Source organism: Leishmania infantum, chromosome 34 (assembly GCF_000002875.2).
Source record: "Leishmania infantum JPCM5 genome chromosome 34".
Classification (NCBI taxonomy): domain Eukaryota; phylum Euglenozoa; class Kinetoplastea; order Trypanosomatida; family Trypanosomatidae; genus Leishmania; species Leishmania infantum.
The window spans coordinates 857,498-878,166 of NC_009418.2; the positions used below are offsets into that span (position 1 = coordinate 857,498).

Here is a 20,669-nt window from a genome sequence, read left to right on the forward strand (position 1 = left end):
AGCGGGCAAGGACGGCGGTCGTGCCACCAGAAGCAGGCAAGAGGAGGTGCGTGGACAACCCAACAGAGACCGCCACACGAAAGCACGCTCGTGCACACCGCAACAATGCCGAGAAACAGAGGAACAGAGGGAGAATACGAGGGTGCGCGAGAGGAGTCGGACAGAGACGGAAGACATGAAGCAGCCCAAAAGAAAAAGGCAGGCCACGCCGGCGCTCACGGCTATCCCCCCGGCAGTCCAGCGGGGCTGGAAAAAGGACCACAGAGACCACACGGGCCAGCTGTTCATGCGCACCCGCTCAGCCCACGGAACAGCAATAGCTCTCACTGGTCCGCGACTTTGCTTTGCTCTTGTTGCTCGCCCTACACTTCGCAAGGGACGCTCCTACAGCTAAGCCCGAGACGCTAGACCTGCACCGAGCTTTACTTGCCCTCATCACCGCCGATGCGAGCGGTGTCTGAAGGAAAATGCGCTTGTCTCGCCACCGTCGCTGCCGAACTCATGTCCACGCACATGGGTTCACGACAACCCTCCCGTTGTGGCTTTGTGCCGGGGAGCATGAAAAATGCACTGTGGCAGACGCGACCGAGACACGCAAACAACAAGACAGCAAACAGCGTGTGGCTGACGAGCCACACAGCAATGGATAACAAGGACGGCGATAAAAAGAAATGTGAAAAGGCACACCTATCGGGGCTGGTGGCACCGACTTCCTTCAGCAGGAGTGTGTGCTTGGGTGTGTGCAGGAGCCAGATGTAGATGGATGAGCATCTCCTTTGCGCACATCCCGCTCCCATCGAAATCTCTTCCCTACCTTTTTCACCTGCGTGCACGCCACGGCCAACCGATACAAGCACTTACACACACAATTCTGCCGAAGCAGCCGCTCCGGGTGCCACAACGTCTTTTGGTGTGTCACGGCAGCTGGCTTTTTTTTCACATTTTTCGACCGTCCACCATATCCTCCAGCTCGTCGATGGACGACGGAATCCGCGACAGCTCCAGACGGCACACGACAGGGTTGTCTCGGCCGGTCTCTTTCGACTCCTCCGGCGTCAAGGACGGGTACGGACTGCTAAGGAAGCGCGAACTCACAAACGGGTCCTCGACATCGATGAACATGCGGAACTTCGACATCTCCTTTGCGTTAAATCCGCGGTCCAGGTGGTGGCTAATCACGAGGCACCGGTTAATGTCCACGTGGATCTTCTCGGCGGCCCGCATGTACAGGTCAAGGTGAGGTTGTCCCTTTATCTTCCAATCGTACGCCTCCTCGCCGTCGATGGAGGCCACGAAGAGACGCGCCAACTGCGGATTTGAGGCGAGCAGCTGCTTCAGCGTACGGCTGTATGACACCACAGCCAGCGCCACACCGTTCTCCACCAGGCCCTTGAGCAGGCGAAAGAGGCCGGCATTGACGGGTGGGGGCGACATGACCACCATCTCCGTCATCTCCGCCAATTTTGCATTCGCCAAGCCGTACCGCGTCTCAACGATCTCGGCATCTTCCGGGGTGCCCAACTCTAGGCACAGTCCACGACGCTGCAAGATTTGGTCAATGCCGCTAAACGAAATCTCGCCGTCCTCATGCTGGTAGACAACCTTTTCGATAAACTCTTCCGGTGTGAGCGAGGGGATGGGCCGATTGTGCAGCACCCGGTACGTGTCGAAGAGCGTCTCCAGCGTCTTGTACCACGAGCGGTAACTGTATTCAAGGAGGTTGTCGAAGAGGCAGTCCGAGAGAAGCACAACACCATCAAACTGCGCCACCTGGCTCTGGCTCGTGCGCGGGATGGCGAGGTGGGTAGTTTCGGGGCAGCGGCCAAAGCCGGTGTGAAGGTGGATCCGCTCACCGGGGGTGCCGTGGATGAAGCGCAGGCTCGCACCCGCGAGGAGGTCGTACGTGATGTTCGCGCGGTCCACCAGCACGCGCAGCACCGCGCCGCGCCACTTGATCGTGAAGGAATACCGCTCGATCCTGGCCGGAAGGATGGGGTGCACCTGCAGTCCCTTGCGGGAAAGTTGCACCCCACCGCAGCCGAAGATGAGCCCCGGCAGCGTCGACGCCATCGCGCTAAAGTGCAGGCCGCCCTCGGCGGAGTAGACAATGTTATCGAGATCGATGTTCGCCAAGGAGCGCAGAAGCGGCATCGGCTGCGAGAAGTTCGACCGTGCGCGGCAGAGCGCGTGTACCATCACAAACAGCGACTCAGGCGAGTCAAACGTGCAGAGTGGGAGGTAGTACTCGAAGTTCTGCTGAAAGTCGCGCTGGTCGAACTCGTCGGGGTAGAGCAACATGCCCAGCAGCACCTCGGGCACGTCGATGAGCTTACGTCGATAGATGTGGATCGGGTGGTAGTTCAGGTGAAGCGGGTGCATGGCCCGCTCGTTTCCCCAGTCGATCAAGGTGTCGAAGTTGTCATGCACCATATACACACCGAGTCGCTCGTGGCGCTGCGGTACAACGATGCCGTCGCCGACGGCCTGCAGCTCGGCCATCTCGTGCCGGGACATCCCTAGCGAAGCGAAGACGCTGTTCAGCTGCTCCTCGGTAAGGTGCTCACGCTGACGGTCGAGAAACGAGAAGGCGGAGGCGATATGCCTCCGCGCGGAGATGTTGACGTAGAAGTTGCCCGATGCGTTGCTGTTGTACTCATCCGTACCCGCGATGTTGTCCAGGCGGAAGACGGTGTGGTCGTCCTGCCACTCCCCACACTGCGGCCAGATGCGAGCCGACTCCATCATCAGCTCGAGGAGCAGCAGCCGATCCTCAGCCGAGATGCTCTCCGCTGCCTCGTCGTAGAGGGCGATGAGGAAGCCGATCTCGGCGTTCACGTGGAAGCGAGCGTTGCTCACGTTGGCAGCATGCGTGGAGTGGACGCCGCTGATCGTGTTCAGTGGAAATACGGCGCCGTGGTTCATGGCGAGTACGCGCGCATACTTCCGCGATTGTGGCAGCATGTGGTAGACGCTCTTGAGCAGTCGCAAGCACGCTTCCGGCTGCGTGAGAAGGTAGTACAGTCCATAGTAAATGTACTCGGACAGGTTGAACTGCAGCCCGTCGCCGGCGGCCGAGAGCCCAGAGCGCGACAGCCCACCCTCCAGACCGTGACTGACCATAAACATGCGAAATGCGTTGTACACAAAGGGCAGCGAGCTGCGGCTGGGACTCAGCTCGTCCTGCAGCTTGACATCGGCGTCAAACGTCTTCCAGAACAACTGGAGCGCAGCCTTCTGATCCGCAATCATCTCCTCAATCGTCGGCAGTGCTCGCGGGCGCTGCTCCGCGTGGTCGCGCTTGTGACAGGCACGGAAGGTCAGCACGACGCTATCCGGCACCGTCTCAGGCGTCAGTGGCATCATAAATCGCTTCTTGATCACGTACGACTTCTGGGCCTTGTTGGAGCTGTGGAAGGTGTGGTAGTGCCACGAGCCTGGTCGAAGAAAGGCGGAGTTGCTGCCGCCATCCCGGTCGCCGTTACCGTGCTCCTTGCTTTCTGTATTGCTGTAGCTGCTGGCGCCGTCCCGCGCGCCGCCGCCGCCTCCGCCGGCACTCACATTGTACCGATCGCGCGAGAACGGCGACGTCGTGCCGCTTTCGGATTCGCGAATCCATGCGGTGCCCTCCACCTCCGCCTGCAGCGGGCGATATGTGTCGCCGTACTTCACCACACACTCCACCTCCGTGAATGTCGTCACCTCCTTGCCCGAGGTCAGCGAGCACTGATGCACGTGATCCATTTGCTGGTGAGCAACATCCCAGCACTCCTGGTCAATGGAAATGAGCACGACAAGCTCGATGCGATAATTCAGGTCGCTGTGCGAGCAGTACGTCACGTGTGACGAATGTATCTGCAGGGCCCCGTCGGACATGCTATCCACACTAAGACTGTGCGGCGCGCCGGAGCCCGCCACGCAGTTGCAGAAGCCGATTTTAGTGTCGCTGCCGACAGGCACTGGCGAGCCCTTGGCGCCGAGTCGGAAGTCGCTGTAGCACACCTGCGCACCCCACGTGCTCAGGTCGCTGAGCCCGACTGTACGCACGTACTTCGTGTCGAAGATAAGCCCCCCATCCGCGCTCATGACGTCGGAGCAATGACTGCGATACGCACCGTCGTCGAGGCTCAGCTTTCGGGATGGGATCGACGACAGCGTACCTGATTCACCGTCCAGCATGCAGTCGAAGTCGACTGTGCAGATACTCGCCCCCACCTGATTAGTGCGAGGAATACCCATGTACTCCGATATGTCAGTCGGCTCTTCGTGGTAGAGGCCATTCATCAGAACCTCCGTCTTGAAGCCGACCCTTTCCACCTCGCTCAGGTGTCGCAGACCGAGGTTCCCGTTAGTGCTGTACATGACGCTATCAGTGACGCTGTTCGAGACGAAGGCAGACGCCTCGGTGCTCTGAACCACATCTCTGCCCTCGAGAAGAAAAATGGGCTTCTTCGGGACCTCGTAGTCTCGCGCCAAGAGTGGGTTCATGTTCACCGCCGCCGGTGGCGCAACAACAGCAGAACAAAGAGAACAACGATATGTGAGCTTTTATGAAACACACACACACACGCACAGAGAGAGAGAGCTGTGAGCACCAAGATCAAAAACGACCGAGGTGATGTTCCGCCACAAGCACACACAACACTAGCGAGGGCACGAGGGGGATGAGGAAGAGGATGTGAGGGAAGGGGAGGGGGGTGGGGCAGCACCGTTGGCCTCGATGATACAGAGAAGAAACCACGAAAAAAAAACGTCAAGACGCACAATCCCTTGAAAACGCCTTGGAGGAATAGAAGAGAGGTGGTAGGAGGTGGGGGCGAGTACGGTAAGCCTGAAAGTCGAGAGAAAAGAAGAGGAAGAGGCGACCACACAGTCAGCAACAGCCACACAACAGAAACGACAACCGCGCAGTACAGAGAGGGAGTTGGACAAGAGAAAGAAAGATGGCAGTGAAGGGTGAAAAGCTAGCGAGAACGCGAGAGCACTCCAGAACACGATAGCGAAAACCACGCCCCAAATATATACTACATAGGCATGAAAGGAGTAGAGTCCGAGGCGTAGTGGGCGGCGTTGGGCGTGAACGGCGTGAAGACGAAGAGCAAAAGAGGGAATGCTTGCGGCAGTAGCCGAGGTTTTGTGCTGCCTCTGCGGAGTGGGTGGGAAGGAAGAGGGAGGCAGATACATATATATATATGCAGCTGTGGGTATGTGCGCCCTTTGTTAGGGCTAGCGCTGGTAGGGCCCTCGGCTGTGTGACGGTTGCCTCACAATAGATGCAGGGTAAGGGATAAGAAAACACGTGTATGCCGACGAAGTGACACCCCACACCGTGCCGATCTCCCCACCTTCCCGCGGATAGCTGATGCGACAAACACAAAGGAGAGACACAACCCAATCCCTCAACAGCCCGATGCAGAGAGCCAGAGATCCTCGAGCACACGTGCAGATCCTCCTACGAGTGCGCGCATGCACACACACGCACACAAGCAAATGGGCCCACAGGAACAGCGAAAAGGAAAGAAAAAAGTTGAGAACGATCCGGAGAAGAAAGAAGCGTGAGAAGAGGGAAGAGGAGGAAAAGGGTGAAAGAAGAAGCGCGGGTACACCGCCAAGGGGCGGCCCTGCTCTGGTTGAGCTTCCGGCCCCGATAGAACAGAAGAGGTCCGCTCACCGTGATGTGCAGTGCCCCGCTTGTGCACTCCCTCTCTGCACGAATGCTCGTGCGGAGGCGACAGTTGCGTATGAATGGCACGAAAGGATAGGAGAAGTCTCCTTCTGCCCTACCACCAAAACGGAGTTCGGGTCCGCGGGTGTTGCGGGAGTGGGGAGTGCAGAGACTTGAAGTTGCGTGTTCGTCACCTTGGCCACGGTCTGGGCCCCCTTCCTCTCTACTTGTTGGCCACCGGTAACGCGGCCCTATATCACGTGTTCAAAGCCTGGAAATTACACTTCCACGCGTTCGTATTGAGAACGAGTGCACGAGAGATGTATGCGGCGACGGCAAACCGTGATCCCCCTCCGCTCCCTCTTCACACTCACACACACACAAGGAAAAATAAAGACAGCAAACCCAGAAGAACGAACCAACAAGGAGAGAAGATGAGGGAGGCGAATCGCGTGTATGCCGAAAACCAAGAGCACCAACGAAGCAGAAGTGGCAGCAACCAGATAAAAAAAAAAGAAATACACAATAATGATACTTGTGCGAGCGAGGAGGAGCTCTGGGAAGAGGCAAAAGAAGAAGAGAAGAAAAAGGAGGGAGGGGATACCTGCAAAGCAGCCACCTCGACCACTCTGAGCTCGCCTCCCTGGCCGAAACGTTCCACCCTGGAAGGAGAACAACAGCGAAAAAAAAAAGCAGGTGCGGAGATCAGCCGGTCGAGGCACGCACTGTGGCAAACTTACGGGATCGTTTGAGAAACAGCTGGAACACCGAAAAGGAGCCACAACGAGACACACGCGCACGCACACGCAGCACGAAAAAGCGTGCTGAAGCACGTACGGCAACACAAGAAACCGACAACGAAGAGCACGAAAAGAGCCGGCACAAAAAAAAAACAGCGCAATGGAGGCGCGAGGGTATCGCTGTGTGTCCGTCTGTTGCGCCCGTGCGCTTTGGGTCGTCGCGTTGAAGAGACTCGACTACCCGCTTACTTTTTTTTTGCTCTGTCGTTTTGCTTTTGTTGTCGTTCCGGCGCAGATCTGCGAATCTTGTGCGACGGTGTACGGTCTGTTCTCCTCTTCCTTGTTGCTTGTGCGTTGCCGGACGCTGCACCTTCTGAATCAGCGTGAGCGGATCACAGGAAAGCTGTGATGACGGAGAATGGAGAGTGGTGGTACGTGTGCGTGTGTGTAGGGGGGGGGGGACAGCGGCTGCGTCCGATGGAAAGGATGCACGAGGGTCAAGGCTCGCTTTTTTTGTATTGTTGCTCCTGTCCGACTTCCTTTTCCGCTTACTGTTCTCCTCTTCGTTCTTCGTGTGTGTGTGTGTGTGTGGCTGCCACCACGTCGGATGAGCGCTCGCTTCGAAGAGACAAGGCGCAAAAAAAAATAAAAAGCAGTTCGTCTTTCGTTTTTGCTTGTAGTGGCGGCGCCTAGGAAGAGGAAGACAGGTGTGTGAGAGCGTCCGCTACTGGAGGAGGGGGCTATCAAAATGGGCGTGAGAAAGACGAAGACGAAAGCCGTCCACAGACTCACGTGCAAAACCTTTTCAAGGCCCCGAGAGGGGTAGGGTGAGGAAGTCAAAAAGAAAACAACGGTGCTTGTGGATCCGTGCGGGGCGGGGGTGCTGCTTCGCTATGGCGTTGCTTCTGCCACCCAGCAGCGTGGCGAATCTGACGAGAAGCGGCCCTGAAAAACGTTTATTTCCTTGCGTTTGTATCTCTGTGTCGGATGCGATGAGAATGTAAAACGAATGTGCGGGGTGGCCAGGACGGCGGGGGTCGTGAAGGTCGAAAGAGGAAGGCGGAGGGGCGCGCAGGCCAAATAGAGGAGAGGGAAGCGGAAGGGAGAGAAGGGACGAAAGGAAAGCCGAGATCGCGAGCGAAACAGCGTGCACATACCGAAAGGGCTGGTGCAGGTCGTGGGAAGCGCCATGCTGCCCGCAGAAAACAAGGAACCAGCCAGCGCCCCGTGAACTTTTGCTCACAGGCGAGCCATGCAACACTGAGAGAGAAAAGCCGATGCGCGTCTACTATCCCACTCCCGCCAGCACCACTCTTGGTGTACGATGCCATCGACAGACTTTGCCGTCCGCTGCTGCGTCTCCCGTTTTTTTTCCGCACGCACTTGACGTCTGTTTCCTGCTCCGTGTGCTTTGTTCGCTTCATGGACGGAGATAAGAGGAGACGACACACACACACAGACACACATGCGATATACCTCCCAGCACACCCCCAGAGGCAAGCAAACACGCGCGTTGTGCACAGATATATATAATACGAAGATCAGACGAAACCGAAGGAGACGTTTCCTCGTGTTAGAGCAATGCGCCTTTGCGGTCACGCCTACAAGCACCCACCCACACACACACACACGCCGTCTATATCCGTCGAGATGCGAGAGGTGGCGGAGAAGCAGCTGTATATGACTTCGGTGCTCCTCTGCGTGGAGCCGGAATAAAAGGCAGAGCACCCAAGCACCGGCAAAGCAAGGCAAGCGCGCAAGTCGCCGTCAAACGTGCTTTATCGACGATTTCATTTATCACATCCACTCTGCATCTATTTTCTATTGGCTGTGCGTCAGCGGCCACAACCACGGCAGCGCACTTCGGACCGCCCCTTGAAACGTACTCAGGTGCGTGCCTTTGTGTGCCCCGCATCGTCGCTTTCTCTCTCGCGCGAACGGGTCTGCGCAGAAACGTATCAGAAAGTTGCTGACGAGCGCATATCAACATAAACGCTGGCACAGCCTTGATGGACATGTGGAGATATCCCGCAGAGGCTGTCTCGCGCCGAAAAGCAGCATGCGCTTGCGTGTCAATCACATGGACGACTTTGACCGCAACCGCTCGCGGGCTTGCATCAGATGCAGCTCCCCGGGGGTGAAGAAGCTGTGTTTCGTGCCGCTTTTGCGTACGACTGGTCGCGCTGCGTGCAACTTCAGCAACTGCGACGCTGTCGATGACAGGTAGTGATCCGACACGCGACGACCGCTGCTGCTGTCCCGCGCCCTAGAGGAGCGCGTGCCCAGTGTCGTCGACGCAGGAGTGACGCCGGGGATGCCGCGCATTGACGAAGCCGCTAACTCCGCATTCACACGCGGCGAGCCCACCACCGTTCCCACGGGCGGCGACACGCCCACACCACCACGCGGACGGTTAGAGATGTAGGGAGGGCCGGACAACACCGTTTCGGCAGTCGCCACGCGCTTCCCTACAGGCCGGCCAAAGTAGAAATAGTCCTCATCGATGTCCGACCACGCCTGCTGCATGCCACCGGCACCCCCCTGCAGCTTTATCTCGGCAGTGGTCGCCGCCAGCAACGCATGCGGCGCCACACGAGAAAGGTACTCGGCGTTCACGACAAAGTTGCCCCTCGTGATATTTGTGACCGGATCGCGAGTCACAGGGTCTACGCCGTCGCCGCTGCTGGTTGTTCCACCACCGAAACTGCCGTCATCCAGCCGGCTCTGGGAGAGGTGACGCAGCTGCGCGAGATCTGCAATCGTAGAGCGCCTGCGCCGCAGTGGCGATTGTGTCGTGTAGGCCGCCCCAGACTCGTCAGTGCTCACGTCATTCGCTCCTGCCGGCATTACAACTTTTGGCACGACGCTCAGCGCCACGACAGGCGCCGCCGTAGCAACAGGCGCCGTTCCGCTTGTCTGCCCTGAGCTGACCGTGGGTGCCCACGGACCCGCCGCTATGGCCGGTGGAGCCACGCTGCCGCACAAAAGGCTAGTGGCGCTGGCATTCGGCACCGTGCGTGCGTCCGGGTACACCGCGTGCACCTCGACGGCGGATGGCCCGGCTGCACTGGTGAATGCGGCAGCGGCAGGCACAACCGCTGGCCGGACATCCCGCAGGAGCGCCTCATGTGAGACCAGAGGTACACCAGCTGCCTCGTCATAGGTGGGGCGAGAACGCTTCGACAGCCATCCGTCATCAGCGTCATCGGCCTGGTTGTGGGCGGGCGGAGGAAGCGGCATCAGCCTCAGGGCGTCCCCCACATTGCCGTCGGCGGCGCTGGGCAGCGTCCACGCTGCCGCGCCGTCGCCCTTGCGAGAAGAATCTCCCTTGTCGCCTCCCGCGCTGGAGAACAACGCCTGCGAAAAGACCGCGGATGCAGGGGTCGCGCACGCCTCCGCCACCGAGGTGAGCGACTTCGACTGCGTGGCACGCTTTGTGGACGGGCCGCTGGTCCTTGCCTTGCCCGTCGACTTCTTGCCCCTTGACCGGTGCGGCGGCGGCCCGACAGAAACGGGAGCGGGGCGGAGACGAGGTGGCCTCGCACCAGCCTTGGCCAGGAAGGTGGCCGTGACAGACTGCGCCACTCCCGTCAGCAATTTGCTGAGACGCCTGTAGAGCTTTTCCACCTTCACATCCTGCGGCGCGCCGGCGAGGTCGCTGGCGTCCCACTCGTTCAGGCGTATCAGAGCCACCTTGTCTTGGAGCTGCTGGAGGGACTCCTTCGCTGCGAGAATGGGGCGCAGCGCGCTCAGGTACACCGCATGCCCCTGAACTGTGGAGACTTGCGCCGGCTCAGCAGAGGTTGTGTTTGCATTGCGGCTACCATGGGAAGCGCCGGTTGCGCCATCGTGCGAAGACGTTGCCGCCAGAGTGAGTTGGGGCTGCTGCACATTCGCAAGCGGTGCCTCTGTGCTCGCCCCCAAGGACGCCGTCACTGGCTGCTGCAGTTGCACGAACCCCGTCGACTCCAGCGGCGCCGCCATGGCGGATGGTAAGTGGCCTACTGAAGGCTGCTGCAACGACGGACCGCGCATCACGGCGGCGGCTGCCGGTCCCGACGACCCCGAAGACGACGACGACCGCGACGATCCCGACGACGAAGAGGAGCTGGCGCCCGATGGAGATGATCGGAAAGGCAGCGTGGGTCCAGGGGTCGCCGCCGCCGTTGTCGTGTGCGATGACATAACGGCGGGGGCCGGCAGTTGCGGAGCCGGAGTGGTGTGGGCGACGACATCGGCGCCTAATGTCGTCCGCGGTGGTGCAGCTGTGGGGTGGCTCACCGTCGTCGTCGCCGACAATGCGTTTGCGGAACTCGTCGGTGGCAACGCTGCAGCCGCCTGGGTAAGCGCTGCTTGAAAGTCCAGAGCTGCTTTGCGCACCTCCTCCGCTACCGTCGCCGTCGTCATTCGCAGCTCGTTCGAGCGCTGAATAATGATCTCGCGCGGTCGAGCCGCACCAGCCTCACCCGCAGTCGACGCGGGGGCTGCCACAGGTGGAACCACTGGAGCCTCACTCGTCAGCAAGCCCGCAAGCGGCACGCCGGTGGGCAGGCAAACCGGCGGCGCCATCGAGCCACCTGGCGCCAGCGTAGGCGCCTGCAGAGAGGGCTGGACTTGTATCATCAACGAAGGTGTCTGCTGCGGGGCAAGAGGCAACGAAAGGGGGCCCTCGACGGATGGCTGCTGCGGCGGCGGTGCTGGTGGTGGCGGCAGAGCTGACAGCGGCGCTGTGTCGCTGGTCACCGCGCCTTCCTCGCAGTAGTGGCGCAGACGGCCGGCGCACTTCTCCACCATGCGGGCGCGGTTCAGCAGGTCGTGCCACTCCCTGTCCATCATGTGTACCACAGCTTTACTCTCATCGGCGTGGTAGCCGCCACCAAGCGAGCGGCTGCGGACGGTGTGACCTCGTCTCGCGGCCGGAGATGAGCTTCCACTACGCGCAGCAGCCGATGGCGTGCGTCGCTGTCTCGCGGCCTGCGTCGCCGCAGCCGTCGGCTGACCAGGAGTCTCCACGGCGGCACGGGCGCGCTGGTGTTTTTGTCGCTTCTCATCTCGCGCAGCCTCGATGCCCCATATCTTGTCGTGCAGGTTCTTCTCCACCACCTGCGTAAGCAGCCGCATCACCTCCTTGTGCTTGTCCACTCCCTTCATAAGGGACTCCACTCGCTGCTGGATGTATTTGTTGAGGACGCCATTGATGGCGCGCGACACGGCGTGGACGGAGTTCTGCATGTCGCCCACGGCCGCGAGGAACCCCTCTTTTTCAGGCCAGTCCACCGTCCGCAGCGCCTTGTTGAGTCGATGCATGCGTGACAGGTGTTGGTTGATGCTCTCCAGCAGGTGCATCACCACAACGCGGCGGAAGGGTTTTGCGGCAGCGTAGTCCTCGAACTTCTGCCCAGCACGCTTGCGGTGCGTCTTCGACTTGACGGCGGTGACGCCCGGCACCGAACCCTTCATAGAGCGCATGACATCCCGCACCTGGCGACTCTCGGAAATGCACTCCTCAATCAGGTGCACGCGCTCTTCACGGTCCGGCACATTGCTTGGCAGCGTGTTCATCTTGTAGCGCTCCGCGAACGCAACGCAGCACTCCTCGCTCCGGTGCAGGAGCAACTCGATCTCGTCATCCGTGAGGTACAGCATCGGCTCCATTTCCTCTTGTTCCTCCAGCGTCGTCTTGCGAATCGTCTCTGCGGCTGCGGCGTCCTTTTTCCTCACAAAGTCCTCCTGCCGGCGCACAAAGGTCTTGAAGTGCTCCGGCAGTTCGTCAGGGACGACTTCGATGCCGAGCGCGTTCACCACCGGCTCGTCCTTGGCCCCCTTGCTGCGCTGCCGCTTTTCTGGGAAAGTCAAAACAAGACCGTCGTCGAACGGTGCAAGCCTCTTCCAAAATCCGTTGCGCGCCGCCAAAGACGCCCCGCGCTCTGACACCTTGTGGGAGGCGGGGTGGCTGTCCACGTCCACGTCGCTCTCTTCCTCGGTGGAGGCCGCCGCACAGCGTTTCGCGGAGGCGGAGCGCTTGCCAACCGATCGGGACCGGCTGCGGTGTCGCGCCAGCTTTGTCAGCCCGCCAAAGAGAAGGAACGAGTGCTCGTCGCCGCACGGTGCGCACCGCGTGAAGGCGAGCGGCGGCAAGGGCGGGTGGATGCCGACTTCAGAACGCCACATGTGCTCCCCGTGCACTGTCGGCACAAGGTTCAGTTCCATCACTGTCGTTACTGGCGACGCTGCTATGCCGACTTCATCGAGCGACGACTCAAAGCCGCCTGTGACGAGCATGCGGGAGCCAACGACACAGCACTCGTGTCCTGCACGGCCGGCCGCCTCGCCGCGACACCGCAGCTGCTCCCACCGTTCATTCGCCATGTCGAACGCCCAGCAGTCACCAAGCACCTCATTCTGCGCGTCGTAGCCGCCGTAGACAATCATGTATGGGCCGTACCGTACTGCCGTATGCAGAAAGCGCGGCCCCGGCCCCGCAGCCTCGCACTCATCCAGGTCGCTGCCACTGTGCGCCTCCCCCGCCCCATCACCCGGTGCCACCCCCTGTCGGCCTCGACTGGACGAGCCAGCGTTTGTTTGGATGCGGCGAACCGCGTACGTGGCGGAGTTGATGGCAAGCAGCTGCCCCGACACCCGCAGATCATCTGTCAGCCCACCAAAGACAAAAAGCTCCTTGCCAAAGTGCACGGTGGTATGATACGCCAGCGGAAACTGGGTGGCGGGTTGGATGGCACGCCACGTCTGATCACTCAGGTTCATGTCGAAGAGCAGAGATACAAAGCCGGTCGAGACAGGTGAGACAGAGAGGGGCAGCGGCGCAGCAGTCCCACCCGCGCGTGCCAACGTAGTCGCCGCTTGCTCGGTACGACAATGCAGGAGTGGGCACAGGCATCGATACCGCGGCGCGCACAGCGGATCGGTGCCCCACGCCTGCCTCTTCTCCCTTGAAACCGCCGCACCGCCGGGCCCGATGCCGCCCACCACCACGACGCGGTCAAACGACTCGACCACTGTCATTGTGTGACCGTAGTGGCCGGCCGGGACGAGCTGTCGTCCCTCGATGCGGCGCCAGTTGCCCGTCAGCATAGAAAATTCGTACAGCTCATGCTCCACGGTGCGGGCGCCAAAGGAAACGCCGCCGTAGACGAGCAGGCGTTGGCCGCGATCTTTGCGGCTCAAGTACGACGCCGCTGCGTGAAAGGTGAGGGCGGTGGGGCGAAAACGCCGGTAGTCTAGCACCGGCATATAAGAGACGTAGCGGAGAAGCTTGTAGTTGTGCGGATGCGCGTTTTTCTTCGCCGGTGCCAGAGAGGCCCACACCTCACGCCGAGACGCGCCTGGTGGCGGCACGCTCCCGGCGGCATCATCTGCGGCGATGGCCTTGCCCTCGAGGCCCGCTGCATTGGAAAACCATTTCAGCGGCGTGGCTGCACTGCGCAACTCATTGAGGTGTCGCGTGACAAGGCGGCCTTCGCCCTCACCCGACTTTCTCATGGCGTCGCCCACCTCAGCCGCGTTGCGCTTGACATCGAGCTGCTCGCGGCGTAGCGCGTCCAGCACGTCGTACCAGTCCATGGTGGCCCGCGTGCCGGGAGGTGGGGCAGCAGCGGAGGCGGGCTCTTCTCGAGCTCCGGCACCCTCGACAGAGCCTGTGGTCCCCTCTTCGTCGTCAGCAGAGTCGTCGGGTGCGCTGGTGTCGTTGTCGTCGCTGTAGTCCTGCTCGGCATTCAGCGCCTCGAGGCGCAGGGCAATTCCAGCGCCGATATCCACGGTGTGATCCTTCTGCTGCAACAGCTCCTCAATATGGATGGGACGCTGCGCGATGGTGCTGCCGTCTGCGTTCACGAGCTGTACTTGTACAGCATCGCCGCGCTGCGGTGGAGGCGGTGAAGCACTGCTCATGACGGCGCGCTGAGATACAGGACGATTTGTAAAAAAAAGAAAAAGGGCAATCTATCCTTGGGTACGTCTATGTGAATATGCATCTCTACTACGCGTGGTTTCTCGTTCTCTCTGTAGCAACGTACAGGCCTGTCAATATGGGGACACATGCAAGAGGTGGTTGCTTGCTCGCGTCAGGGAAACACGGGGACTGCTCGATGCCACCTCCAGCGATTCACGTCGCAGTGATGTTCCGTGAGTCGCACCCGCGTTTATGTGATTTTGTTTTTGCGGATTCGCGTTTTGTACGACAGGTGGCAGGAGGTGAGGGGACGGCCGTCTCTCTCTCACTCTCTTCCTCGCCTCCTCCGTTCCGTGCAACGGCAGTGTGTGTGTGTGTGTGTGTGTGTGCAGGCGTATGTATGTGCGTTCGTGCCCGCAAGCTGCGACGACTGCATTGCAGTTAACAGGGATCATGAGCACGCACACGAAAAGGAAAAAAGGGAAAACGCATGAAAGCATGAAGGCGACAGGACGCAGAAGTGGACACAGAGCGTGAGCGAGGGGAAGGGAGGGGAGGAAGGCGGAGGAGGATGTTTTGCAGCGTTTGCGCATTTATCCGCCCCTATACCCCATGTGCGGTCTACTCAGCACGGCCGGCAGCGCTCATGCCCTGCACCGCTGAGCCTGCTGCATCGACGACAAGCATGGATGTCAGTTGAGCAACCGCCAGGAAACAGCCACGCAAAAAGGGCGCCTGTTCCATAGGGGGCCTTTGTTTGTCTACTCTGGTGCGCGCGACATCTGCTCCGTGGAGCGGGCGACAGCGTCGAAATGAATCCTTTTTAAAGCGATGAAGGGGAATCAGCGAGTAGGAGTCCTCCCATCGTTCGCGGCCATGGAGCACGGTTAAGGAACGGGGCTCGAAAATGGCAAGCACGCCGCTGCGGTCTCCGGCGCCGCGCTACACACTCTCGCGCTCGGCTTTGCCCGCGTGTACGCTACTTTCCGCCTCACGAGCACGGCGCAGCACCTGCGCAATCTCGCCGTCTGGGATTTCGCTGAGGTCCGTGTAGAAGTCACTGACGTCCAGCAGCCAGCCCACCTCCACTGCTGAGGCGGTTCGGATAAACGTCCCGGAGTCCCCTTGCACTTCCAGACGGTCAAACACGATCCAGGTCGGAAGCGCGCGTGACTTGTGCGTCGCCGCAAGCACGGACTGACGATGCAGCGTCACACTCAAGGCGTCCCGGACGGTGCGGTAGACGCGCGTCGTCGGGTCCGCTCCAGCTGTATGGGTGATGGGTGCCACGGGAGTCAAGAAGGCGACCTGTGTGAAGAATCCCTCCAGCACGGCCTTGCGGAGCGCCACCGTGTCCACGTACTCGCGCTCCGGGATGTAGGTGGACTGCACTGGTATCGTGAGTTGGCTCATTAACCGCCGCAGCTGGTTGTACACCTGCACCGCTTGCTGTAGGGTCTGGTGTCGTAGGTAGTTCTCGTAGCAGAAGCGTTTGCCGTTCTGCTGGTTCTTGAAGTACGCGTGAAAGACGCGAAAGAGCACAACGTGGTCGCCGTCGGCGTCGTCGAAGCGCGCGTGCGCCTCGCGAGCCTCGGCCAACCGCGATGGCGGGCGGCTGAACGCGTTTCCAGCCTCCAGCATCGCCGCCACCACCGCGGCGTCGGCACCGCACCCGTGCTTGGGGGCCATGAGCAGCATTCGTGCCAAGCAGACATCCACAGGGAATACGGCCATGCGTCGGCCAAAGTCCGTGAGCTGAAGCCCGTCATCCACGGCGCCGAAGTACAAGAGCTGGTAGAAGGCGTCGCTCATGCCCTGGTCCGAGGGCGGGTCGATGAAGGGGAACTCACACGGGTTAGCGACGCCAAGCGTGAGCAGCAGCAGCACGGTGTTCACAATGTTCGTGCGTAGTATCTCCGGATGCGTTTGATCGGGAAAAGTGGCAAAGTCGGCCGACGTGAAGAGGCGGAAGCACTTGCCAGGCCGCGTACGACCAGCGCGACCCTTGCGCTGTTCGGCGGAGGCCTTGCTAATAACCGCCGGCAGCAAGTAGTCCACGCGTGCCTCGGAGTTGTACAAGCTCTGCTTCTGATACCCGCAGTCCACAACGTAGACAATGCCGTCAATGGTGACGGACGTCTCGGCAATGTTCGTGGCCACGACAATCTTGCGCGTGTTGGGGGGATAGGTGGCAAACACCTTCTGCTGCTCCTGGAGGCTAAGAGAACCGTAGAGAGGCAGCACCACCACCTCCGTCGGCCGCGCCGGCCGCGCCAGGTCGTCCGCCGGCGTATTGAAAAGCGTCAAGTCCTTTCCGGGCCCCTGCACCGGCGCTTCTTGCTCCTTGGAGGCGGCCGCAGAGCTCGAGCCGAGGGCCTGGTGAAGTGCCGCGACAGCCCGCTCAATCTCCGCCTCGCCAGTCAAGAAGCAGAGGATATCCCCGGCCGGCTCGCGCTCATGCAGCTGAAGCACGCACGACACAGTCGCCTCCACGTAATCGCGCACCGGATGTGGCATGTACAAGACGTCCACGTCGTGCATGCGCCCCGAGACGTGCACGAGGGGCGCACCGGGGAAGTAGGACTGAATCTTTGCCACGTCCAGCGTGGCCGACATGACCACCAGTCGGAAAAGCGGACGCCGTGTGAGGAGTCGCTTCAGGAGGCCGAGAACCACATCCGTGTCGATCGTCCGCTCGTGCGCCTCGTCCACCACCACAACACTGTATTTTTGGAGGTCCGAATCCGTGAACGCTTCACGGAGCAGCATGCCATCCGTCATGTAGAGCACCCGCGTGGCGTCGCACTGGCGCGAGTCGAAGCGGACGTGGTAGCCGACATGCGCACCGAGGGGCACGTCCATTTCTTCGGCCACGCGAGTGGCAACGGAGATGGCCGCGATACGACGTGGCTGCGTACATGCGATGACGCCGGTGAAGGTGTCCTGCAGCTCCGCAAGAAAGTGAGGGACCTGCGTCGTCTTGCCGCTGCCCGTCTCGCCCACGAGCAACGTGACAGAGTTGGTTCGCACCGTCTCCTGTATAAGGTGGCGCTTCTCGAACACAGGAAGTCGCTGACGCGACTGCAACAGCTGACGGTAGCGGGCTGAGAAGGGTTGCCGCGTGAAAGGGCTCAATGCGGAGCTGGAGGTGCAGACAGCCACCTCAGGACGCTTCTTCGGGAGTTGGGAGACCAGTGTGTCGCCGAGGCCGGCCTCGCCGTTCTCGGCAGCCTCTTCGCGCACGCGCTTGAGGGCCATGAGGTGCGCTGTAGGCAATGTGCAAGATTTGCCACAATACAAAAAGAAAAGCAACGCAAGACGATGGAGGGCGGGGTGCAAGAGCATGTGAGTTTTCACCCACGAGAGCATGTGTCACATGGCGGCAGACTTCGCTGCCATTCGCAGAGCTGAGGCAATGCGACGTGATGGCGAGATTGGGAGGGGGAGGGCGGAGGGCGGAGGGCTCATTACCCGTAGATGCAACGCGCGTCAACCGCAATCAAATGAGCGAAGTGATGATGGTGATCAAAGACATAATTGCCGCCCTCTTTTCTTTCGCTATGCTCCACATTGCCCACTTTTGGTGTTGAGGTGATGCGCTTGACGGGGCCTAAGGAGCGCCCTCCCCCACCCCACCGGCACACGCACACACGCTTTTGCAGAGTGCGGGGATGAGGACAGAGGAAAAAAAAAGATAGAAGCACCACAGCAAAACAACAACAAAAAAAAATGAAGCAACATGCAAAAGGTGAATCATGAACACATAGATGTGCGTGTGTGTGTGTGTGTGTTTGTGCACGATGGAGTCATCTGAGCCACACAAAATTCACCCCACAGGGAAAAACGGAAGCCAGGTGAGGAAGCCACCGATCGAGTTGATGCCCCAATCCGCCGAAACGGGCGCACGCATACAGACACACACACACACACACACACAGGGAAAGAAAACTGCATCGATGCTCCCATGGCATACGTGCGTCTGCAGCCGGAGACGGCGGCCCTCTACGCGGGGAAGGGGTCGACGGAAGCATGTAACGCCTATAAGAAGAAGGCCCGAATCCCCCTCCCCACCCCCACCAGACCCCGCACGCGCACGACAAACGGCCATCGAGCATAAACATGCGCAAGCAGCACTATCGCTGATTTTTTTATGGTACCGAGAAAGCGAGACGGAAGGGCGAGACCGCTGAGGCCAAGAGGTCGAAGAAGATCGAAACAAGTCCACATCGTCACTGTATCGTCAAAGACAAAACAAGAAGTTGCAACTCGTAATCGCTTCCCTGCTTCACCGATCCCTGCCCTATCCTTCCTTTATGGCACACGCTTTTGGTCAGCGGCTTGTTTCTTTTTTGTGGGCGTCACGCGGTAAGGGGGTTGCCTCTCTCGTTTCTCTCCCCTACCGCTGTTGTTGTTGGGACTGTTGCTGTTGCATCTGCTGCTGCAGCATGGCCATTATACTTTGCATTGTGAGCTCCATCTGGTCATTCGAGGCCGTCGTTGCTGCGCCAGGGCTTGCCTGACCAGTCGAGGGGCTACTAGCCTGCTGCTGCTGCTGCTGCGCGGCCAGCATCTGCAGCATCATCGTTAACATCTGCGCCTGCGTGTCGGTGGTAGACGAGACACTGCCTGCAGCAGGTGCTGCTGCAGGGGGCGGTGACACCACGGCTTTCGGGGTGGCGCTAGGTGGGTCATTGCCCCCAAGGCTTGCTACGGTAGCTGCCCTAGCCGGAGGCGCTGCACTGGCTCGCTGTTGCATATACTTGCGCTGAAGCTTAATGGCGTCGCGTTGCTCCCGCGGGTCGCTCATCGAGTATTCCTTGAGCGGCTGGAGCAGACGTGGGAGGTCTACGTCGATGGTGCTCTTGAGCAACTTGATCCACCCGCGCTTCTCCAGCTTCTCGATGTCAGGGAAGTCCTTCGAGTCGACCCTGGTCAGGAAGGCGCGCACATCCGCGCATGTGGGAAAACTGTTCTCGCTGGTGTGGTAGCGCGAAGCCAGGTCCTTTACGATGGTCTCGTACTCCTCATAGAAGCGCTCTTTCGCCTTGTTTTTGCCAAAGACAGCCGGTAAGCGGGTTCGGTAGCTGGCGCAGATGAGCGCGAACAGCAGCACGTCACTCGCGCGTCGCATCATGGACGTGACGCGGCGATCGAGCGACTGCAGCGGGATCGTGACGATTAGCTCGTACAGCAAATCGTCTTTCTCCTTCTCAAAGAGCGCGTGGTCGGTGCCGTCGTGGTACGGTTTATCCCAGAAGCTGGACACGTACAGCCGCGGCGGCTCCGTTGAGTGGACCAAGTTCGACAAGTTCCAGTACAAGGAGCCGTACACTCGCATCAGCTCTTGTGCCCTCACTGAGTCGGCCTTGTTCATAACGATGCGTATCTTGCTCTCCTCGTGGAGGAGCGCCTTGCTGAACACTTGCCGTAGTTCTGGCCCGGCGTCCAGTTTTGTCGGGTCAAACAAGAAGAAGACGAGGTCGCTCTTTTCAACAAACCATCGGCACACCTCGATGTAGTCGTATCGGCGGGAGTGCATATCGCCAGAAGCTTCAAGGATGCCAGGAGTGTCGATGAACGAGACGCAGCGCAGTATTGGGTGAGGTACCACCACACCGGCGAAGAACTCCGCAAACGCGTCGCCGAACTGCGAGAGACCGCGGTAGGGCAGTCGGCTGTCTGCCATGAGCACACGACCTGGGATCTGCTGGAACTGCTCGCCATACATGACGACGGTGAACTTGTCAGTAACGGGCTGCGGTCCTGTCATGAGATAATCGCCCTGCAGCAGGTAGTTGAGGAAGGAAGACTTGCCGGATGAGAAAGGCCCGAGAAACGTCACGAACGGCATTTTCTGCTTGATCGACTCAGCGAACCACGTGGGACGGAACACATTGTAGTTGTAGGAGGCCTCTACCGGCTCGATGCGGCTGGTGTAGAAATAACTCAGTTGCAGCAACGTCGACTCAAGATGGCGATCCCAAGCTTCCTTCTTCTTGAGCGCCTCCTGCATCTCGCTCATCTCATCGGGCGACAGCCAAGTCCGACTCAATACCTTTGCTCGCCTATCCGTTTGTACCGCTGTTCCTTTCACCCGCCTTGCAAGCAGGCAGTGAAGTCCGCGTACACGTGCGCAGGCAGACAGATGTGCGAAAGCGGCGCCAATGATGAGCACCAGCTTCACACCGCCCGTCACGCAAGAGAACAAGCAAAACAAAGAAAAAAACAGGAGGAAGGGAGAAGAAGGTGAGGGTCCGGCCAGCCGCATACACGACAGTGCATGAGAGGGAGAGCTGCTGGTGTCGTCTTTTGGGGGGCTATTAAGTTTTTCTTTGAAAACGCGTTGTTCTTCCTTTTG

At 59.9% G+C, this 20,669-nt stretch overlaps 4 protein-coding genes across 4 annotated transcripts; all 4 read right to left on the reverse strand.

Moving 5' to 3' along the window:
- Window positions 1-936: 936 nt before the first annotated feature.
- Window positions 937-4,485, reverse strand: LINJ_34_2000 (conserved hypothetical protein; the record flags this gene model as incomplete). Its single annotated transcript, XM_001468528.1, has 1 exon — window positions 937-4,485. One exon carries the CDS (start codon window positions 4,483-4,485, stop codon window positions 937-939), a length of 3,549 nt encoding a protein of 1,182 aa, XP_001468565.1.
- A 3,993-nt stretch (window positions 4,486-8,478) lies between these two features.
- LINJ_34_2010 (conserved hypothetical protein) lies at window positions 8,479-14,310 on the reverse strand (the record flags this gene model as incomplete). The annotated part of the gene is made up of 1 exon (XM_001468529.2): window positions 8,479-14,310. The coding sequence occupies one exon, from the start codon at window positions 14,308-14,310 to the stop codon at window positions 8,479-8,481; it is 5,832 nt and encodes a 1,943-aa protein (XP_001468566.2).
- A 943-nt stretch (window positions 14,311-15,253) lies between these two features.
- LINJ_34_2030 (ATP-dependent RNA helicase-like protein) lies at window positions 15,254-17,680 on the reverse strand (the record flags this gene model as incomplete). Its single annotated transcript, XM_001468538.2, has 1 exon — window positions 15,254-17,680. The coding sequence occupies one exon, from the start codon at window positions 17,678-17,680 to the stop codon at window positions 15,254-15,256; it is 2,427 nt and encodes an 808-aa protein (XP_001468575.2).
- A 1,027-nt stretch (window positions 17,681-18,707) lies between these two features.
- Window positions 18,708-20,333, reverse strand: LINJ_34_2040 (conserved hypothetical protein; the record flags this gene model as incomplete). The annotated part of the gene is made up of 1 exon (XM_001468539.1): window positions 18,708-20,333. One exon carries the CDS (start codon window positions 20,331-20,333, stop codon window positions 18,708-18,710), a length of 1,626 nt encoding a protein of 541 aa, XP_001468576.1.
- Window positions 20,334-20,669: the final 336 nt, after the last annotated feature.